This window comes from Belonocnema kinseyi, chromosome 8 (assembly GCF_010883055.1).
Source record: "Belonocnema kinseyi isolate 2016_QV_RU_SX_M_011 chromosome 8, B_treatae_v1, whole genome shotgun sequence".
Lineage (NCBI taxonomy): Eukaryota > Metazoa > Arthropoda > Insecta > Hymenoptera > Cynipidae > Belonocnema > Belonocnema kinseyi.
This window is the reverse complement of record NC_046664.1, coordinates 139101011-139108795: the sequence shown is the minus strand read 5'-3', so window position 1 is coordinate 139108795 and position 7785 is coordinate 139101011. Positions and strand designations below refer to the sequence as shown.

General features: G+C 38.6%; 1 protein-coding gene across 5 annotated transcripts in view; it reads right to left on the bottom strand.

Moving 5' to 3' along the window:
- Nucleotides 1–90: 90 nt before the first annotated feature.
- LOC117177709 overlaps nucleotides 91–7785 on the bottom strand; it is a 171184-nt gene continuing 163489 nt past the window's right edge. For 3 of the 5 annotated variants that reach the window (XM_033368583.1, XM_033368585.1, XM_033368582.1), the window contains exon 2: nucleotides 91–666. In XM_033368583.1, coding sequence (XP_033224474.1) covers nucleotides 238–666 — 429 coding nt within the window. In that variant the 3' untranslated portion in view covers nucleotides 91–237. The remainder of the gene's footprint in view (nucleotides 667–7785) is intronic. The other 2 variants (XR_004467742.1, XR_004467744.1) reach the window with 2 other exon arrangements.

Sequence of the window (7785 nt, the reverse complement as noted above, 5' to 3'; positions counted from 1 at the left end):
TTCTTTATACTTTGAAATTTAAGGGTAACATACAAATTTAGCGATTAACTGGCTTGTACTGTATAGTAAATAATATACAATAATAATAGCTACTGATAAAACTTGTAATTAAGTGTATTTTGTGATTTCACGTTATAAGCTTACACAAAATGTTTTTAAACGAAAATATTCTCGCAACTTCCGTATAATTAATCAAATATACATGTACATATTATAGTCTGTTAACAAACTTTTTTCTTATTCTTCAGATTCAGCTTGCAGTGTCAGAAGTCGCTGCAAGAATCGATTTGGTTCGTCTGATTCCATTTCGGCTGTACTACCCATACACTTTTCAAGAAAATGAAGTAAATTTGCCACACTACTTTCAGGACTGTTCAGTAAAATCGCCAAAGCAAATCTCCAAATTAGTGGTTCTTTGTCTGTTGAGTAACCCATTAACAAAGGAATTAATCTCTGTGAATTTATCCAATCGTGTCGCGCTATACATGATCGCATTTGAGATGTAGCAAACGAATGAGTGTAGCCAATAACACAGGGATTCCTTTGTTTCTTCAATCTGGCAGTTAAAGTGCAGTATTTGGCTATTTTATCGTATTTATCTGTATAGTATTTTAGTTGCTTCCTTCTACGAACCTTCTTTGCTTTCAAGAGCTCCAGTGCTTTATCCTAAAAATAATTGAAAATTCCTATTAAAATATTTTTTTAATGGGGTCAATACGGGCGGAGATACTGAAGGGGGATCTGAAGGATCTTTAAATGCGGTTAAGTCTGATACGAAATTCAAAGCTTAGACTTCCATAAACCATATTTCAAATATTTAAGGATATAATTGTTTCAAGTTTTCACATAATTATCTTTGAGCTTTTAATCCTCCAAATCTTTAATTCATAAACATATGTGTAATGAAATACTTTTTATTTTATTTGGAAGTGTTTCACCAATTACAGATTTTACGTCATTAAGGTTAAATATGATCAGAGCAAAAACGAAATTAAATTCTACAAATTTTTCAGAAGTATTATTATTTATTTATTGATAAGCATGTTAATACATTCTAAATGATCCATAAATACAGCTGCGATATTTTCTTAGATCTGAGATGTGTGCTAAGAGGTTGAACTTAAATTAGACTAAGTAACTTAAATAACGAACTTAATTCTACGGAGACATGATAAACGAACTGACTTTCAGTATCCCGGGTAGGTACGTAGAGACAAGGCAGAGTTACACTTTATTTAGCGAATTTAGCAATGTGCTTCATAACGCACCAGAGACTGTAAGATTTATCAAGGTCCAAAAGTAATTTGATTTATTTGAGAATTCTATACGTCCGACACTCCACTAGAAGATGAAACAAGTCTTATTCTACTCTCCGCTTGTAAATAAAATGATGATATACCGTATGGATGATCTACCCTTGACAGATTCTATGAGTTGATTTTGAGCAATAATCTGTGCCAGCCTGTTCATGTCTGAATCTCTAATATCGGCCTTCAATTTAACTTAAATAACCTCTTTGTTGACTCCAAGCTAACCAAGTTGCACCAGAATCTCCCATAGCCTGAAGGCACTTCATACATATTCTAGAGAGACGTCTTCTCTCATGCCCAGAATCTACTTTATCCAGTATAGGGCCATTTTTAGGGTGTTATGCGCAGTTGAGACTCGACCTAGCTCTAGCCTAAGTTCATACCCTGGGATGTGTGTACGGATTATAAACACTCTCTTGAAGGTCACGGTGAGCCTCAACCAACTTTAACTTAATGGTTTACAGTTTTCTTTTACCTTTTTCCCTATTCCTTTACACACCCCCACACACTTAATTGGTGGTGGGAGGGGGGGGGGCTACAGTTTCAGGTGGGTTCCGAACCACCAAGAGCAACAGCTTTAAGTACTTAGCCACGGCTCTTCCAGAGTGTAAGGCGGGAATCGATCCCGCAAGCTGACAGAGTAGGCCCAAAGCCTACATTTTAGGCCCCATAACCATCGTCCCACTTCTCAAATACTTAAACTCTATAACTCCTTCTATCTTTATTCCCTTAAATCTCTCCGTCCATTCTTTCTGTCTTCCCCCTCCTTTTCTAAACATCATTATCTTTGTCTTTTCTAGATTTAAATTCAGCTTTTTCCCATTTAAGTATTTGTCTAATTCTGTAATTAAATCCACAATCTCTTCTTCGTCTGCCATCAACACATCCAAAATACAATCCTCCATTATTCCAGTAACATATTCTCCTTTCTTCCCTACATTCGTTTCTTGTCTCTTTTTGCTTCTTGCTATTACTTATTTTCCTATCTCCCGTTACTTCCTCTCCTAGTTTCCGGGCACCTCATTTCTTACTATCTCTTCCCTTACTTCATCCAAATCCCACCATACTCCGTCTATCTGTATTCTTCCATACTTAACCCATGTTCTTCTTCCTCTCTTTTTTTCCTCTTCCGCTATTTTCCTTTACTTATACTGGATCTTCCTTTATAACCATGACAAATCATCCTCTATTCTCTCGGAGCTTCCATATAATATCCTCTTCTTTACTATCACTTCCCTGTTTCGTTCCCATTTCTTTAGTTTCACCAGTACCATTCTCTCCCCTCTTCGCTCTTCCCGTCTTGCACTTCTCCCCTCCTCTATCTCTACCTTAGCATCAATTCTTTTTGTTACTTCTTATCTTTCTTTTCTATTCTTTTTCTTTTTTTTTCACAGCCTTTCCTTCTCCGTATTCCCACTTTTGCCCCTGACAAAATCCCGTTTCGAGCTCTCTATTTTCTTTATCCTACCTTCCATCTCCTCTACCTTTTTACGATTATCTTTCCCTTCTCTAGTCTTTGTTCCCATGACCGCATCCTTTTTTTAACTGTTCCCTGACTTCTTATTTCTTTATTTCTTTCCTAAGTTCAGCCATTTTCCGCCTAATTTGTTTCCTTATTTCCTCTCTTATTTTCTCCTGCCTTTCTTCATAAATACCCATTACATCTATCATAACTTCGCGAATTTCTTTTAGTCTTTCCTCTTTCATACGATCTGTAGGTTCACCTGCATTTCCTTCAACCGCCCCTACTATTCTCATCCTTCTCTGAAAAAACTCTGCTTTTCCTTTTGATAAAAGCCTGAATCAATCCCATGCTTTTAGCTCTTTATCTGTCCTTTTCTAAAGCTTTTTCCGCGATGTTACTCGCTCCGCTAGTCATGAATCAATTTCAAACGCTCCCGCCTTCTATCCTTCCCTGTCTCTATCTATCGTCGCGTTATAATACCTGTCTTATCTTTCTTCATCTCTACCCAACCCTGTTACTACTAACCCGATTAAACCAGTCCTTCCAACTGATACAAATCTTAAACCAGCCTACTCTAAAACTTCCACACAAATCTATCTAAATCCGCAAAAATATCTTCATCCCCTTTTCAATCTCACAATCCCTCAATCAATCTCAAACATCCAAACCCTTCTACACACTTACACAATCCACTCACGTCAAATTTCACCACAAATATCAGAAAAACTTAGCATCAACAATTTCCCAATACCTTAGACTTTCATGCCGGGAAACGGAACTTATGCTTTATATGAATATATAAACTTTTGTAGATTCAACAGTTACAACTTCACAGACAATTTTATAGAAAAACTTAGCATCAACAATTTCCCAATAACTTAGACTTTCATGCCGGGAAACGGAACTTATGCTTTATATGAATATATAAACTTTTGTAGATTCAACAGTTACAACTTCACAGACAATTTTATAGAACTGTTTTTACTCTATATTTAATCTTTAGCAATCCCTGAGTACGAATTTTGTGTTTTATAATCAAAATTTTTTATTTTGAAAAAAGCGCTCCCACGATTATTGTATTTTTTCCGCAACATATGCATACTATATTAGAATAATATGCAATACGCGGCTCGCAAAGAGCAATAATCTTTTATTGGTGGATTAAAAAGACTCTCGCGGAAGACGTTGATTTATTGGCAACTATCTTTAAATTCTATCAACTAAATAAAATACCTTATAGTAGGAGAGACATAGAGAGAAGTGACGTCGGCCGCGAAATCAGTGAGGTGACAGGGCCAGTAGAGGCTAGGAACGCGAGTAGAGCACCAGCGAATCTCGACGCGCGCAACTCCATCTACCGATTTTCTACTCGCTCCGCGGGACTCCCGCGCAACGCAGACGCGGTGTCCGCCATAAAAGGGCAAGCACTGGCCTAGAATGTTAGTTGTTTGGAAGTTAGATAACAGTACCCTGACAAAATCCCTATAGCTGGTTATTTAGCCCTAGGTTTCGACCGCAAGCCAGTGCCGTCCCTCTCGCTAACTAGATTCAAATGCTATAATCTCTCTCTTCGTAAAACCTAAAGCTGTTTGCCAGCCCTGTGGTTCTTGAAGCAGCAATATCGTCACTCTCCATAGCCGGATACTTTCCTCCAACGCATATTTTTGTACATCATGGTAAGAACAATATAACCTGTATAAACCAATTTATCTGTAAACTTTATTCTCTCTCTGATTGTTCAAATTCTTTTCCCCCTCTCTATAATCCGCTAATGGGCCAGCTGGCATTCCAGCCCGCCTGTTTCCGCTGAGATAGCTGGCATTCAAGCCCTCTCGGCCTATTCGCTTACTCACTACATACCGTCCTCCTCTGAATAGCACCATGAATTTCCGCTAACTCGTTTCTTTCTAGGGTAAAATTCGAAATAACAAACGACCGTTCAGCTACTACATCATACCACCTTCATCACCATCTTTCCTCCAGATCAATCTTCCTCCCGCTATCTCTTTCTATCTTATGAGATGAACACCTCAGTCACTTCTTCTACCTCCACCCATATCTGTCCTCTCACTCTCTCATCGGATCTTCTCCAGATCACTCTTCCGCCTGTTATCTCTTTTTATCTTAAGATATTGACATATCAGTCCATCCTTTCGCCTTCACCAATATCCACCACCTCACTCACTCCCTCTCGAGAATTATCTTCGCATATTTTTGTCCTTCACCTCAAGAGATAATTCCATCTCAATCTGTCTTAGTATATAGAAATTAATCGTCCGCGAATATTATTCTCCATACTACTACAACCTGAAACTACCCATTAAATAAGGAGCGTATCCAATATTCGTAAAAAAAAACTTTTTACAACATCGTTTATCGTAGTATTAATTATTTTCAAAATATCCTAAACTCCAGGTTCCTCTGACATACAAGAGAACATTTAAGATATTTGAGACAAGTTTCCATCAAAAGTGAAATTCGGAATCGAAAGCTTCCCCCCCCCCCCTCCTGTGAAAACTCGCGGTCTTCATCGCAGACGTATAGACCTCCAGATTATTAATTTTTCAATATTTAGGAAAAGCTGAATATTGGTAAGCTACCGACTTAGAATTGAAAAGGATATTGATTGGATTTGTATTCGCCTCCTGTACTTTAAAATCAAGATCAGAGCTGCCAACCGGTGACTGGCGGAGTTTTCGCAACTGTTACTGATGTGTATTTTTAGGCTGTGTTGTCGGTAAGCATATATGTTTATTTAATATTTTTACCTTCTAAATTGACATTATCAACTTCTCAAAAATGTAACAAACACATCCTTACATTTCAGGATAATTTCTCCAAATATTGTATCTCAGTACCATTTGTAGATGTTACAAGAAAAAGTACAATGAGAACAATTGTTGTTTATCTCATTTCTTCTTTATTCAAAATGTGACAGTCTGTAACGGAATCAATATGACGATCCGGCAAAAGTTTCGTGCACCCTGAGAAAATGGAGTGATCCAAGGACGACCGCCTTCTGCATTTTTCCCGCAAGTATTTTGGCATATTACTGACACGCAGGGATGCTTTTCAGGCTATTAAACAGTGAAAGCTTGGCACCTCCAAAAGTACCGATGATAAGAAAGATTAGTTTAACAGAATATTCCGGGTACAATTGTTGCAACTCCCTTATAAGGTCTCTATACCTCTCATTCTTTTCATTCTCCCTGACTATAATGTTTTTGTTAGCTGGTGCCGAAAATTCGATAACGAACATGGTTCGCTTCTCGAAGTCAAGAAGAACCATGTCAGGCCTCGAGTGTGCAACAGAAACAATTGTCGAGAATATAAAGTTCCAGTATATGCGGCACTTCCCATTCTCGACAATTAACTCGATTTCCCTAGGACCATTTAGAGGAGCGATATTAAGGTTAATACCGTAAGAGTGACAGAGATGTTAATAAAGCACTCTTAGTGCCGCATTGTGCCTTTGGATGTAGGTCGTTTCCGCATAAGTTGGACAACTAGATAGTACGTCAGCTAAATGCTCGGGATGTGCATGGCACGCCCTGCAGCTATCATCGGGAATGTCTTGACTCAAAATGTGGCGACGGAATGTTAAGGTGGAAATGACACCGTCTTGGCATGCCAAAATGAAACGCTCCGTACCAGAGTTCAATCTGGGTGATTTAAGGAAAGCAAAAGTTAGTTCAAACGACATTGACTGATCCTCAACATTTCTGTGGAAGACACCGTGCATCCTCTTGTCGAGGAGCTATTCACGAAAGTTTTTCTCTTGAGCTTTCTTAATCCGGGCTTTCAGGAGTGAGTACTCGAGATAGATAAGATTTGATCAATTTTGCTCACCCCTGATGCTAATGTTAAGTCCGAGTGTTTCAGCAGCCTCCTCCGCTGCTTTGTACAGAAACGCTCCTTTGTACACTTCTTCGTGCTTCCTGATCATTTTAAGAAGAGGATCGCTTCCATTTGCGACACTATGTGCCACCTTGACGGTGTCAGATGTAGAGTCACGCAACAGAACACTTAAGATGCATGCTTTTGTTCATGTGCATGACCTTTCTTGTCCCGATATTAAGGGATCTGAGCTCGTTTTTCTTCCATCATATCATATAGCGCTTCTATCGACGAGCTCAGGGTCTTCAGGTATGCCATTAAGTTTCCCTAGCTTCAAATAAACCTTGGCGGATTTGTCTAACCCAAATCCATTCCAATTTCCTTAGTATATCGTTCTACAATCCCTAGAGCTAGATGTAGTTGCTCTTTGTTTTTAGCATAGTTCTTGAGATCGTCCATGTAAAATACATGAGTGACCTTTTACTTTGGATCTGCAGGTTTACCGCAAAAGTACCCATCGGAATGGCGAAGTGCTAGAGATAGTGACAATAATGTAAGGCAAAAGAGGAGTGGGCTCATGGTATATACAGGGTGATTTTTTTAACTTGAAACTTTTGATTCATAACATTTTTTCATAGAGGGCCTATTTTTCGAGATATTTGAAAGTTTCAACGTGAGTCTCCTAGCCTCTCACCATTGCTACCAGTGTTATAATCAGCCATGGAGTAACTTTTCGAATTACTCTCGATTAGCTTGAAGACACAAACGCAGACGTTATTCAAAAGCGTCCACAGTTTCCAGCAAAGTTTCTCGAGAGATGGCTGCACAAGCTGCCCGAATCCTTTCCATCAGATTTTCTCTTGTTGTGTGTCGCTGAGCAAAAACTACATTTTTAATATAACCCCATAAAAATAAATCAGGTGATGTTAGATCCGGCGAGCAGGAGGGTAATTCGAATAGACCTCCTCGTCCAATCCATCTCTCATTGCAATTTAGGTTTAAAAACTTAACAACACTAAGTGTGTCTGTCAACGTTTTCGTCAAAAAAGTAGGGTCCAATTAAATAGCCATTTACTATTCCGCAACACAGCATGACACTCCATCGATTTTGATGATCCATCGGTCTGTACCAGTGAGGATTTTCGTCCGACCAATAATGACAGTTATATCTAT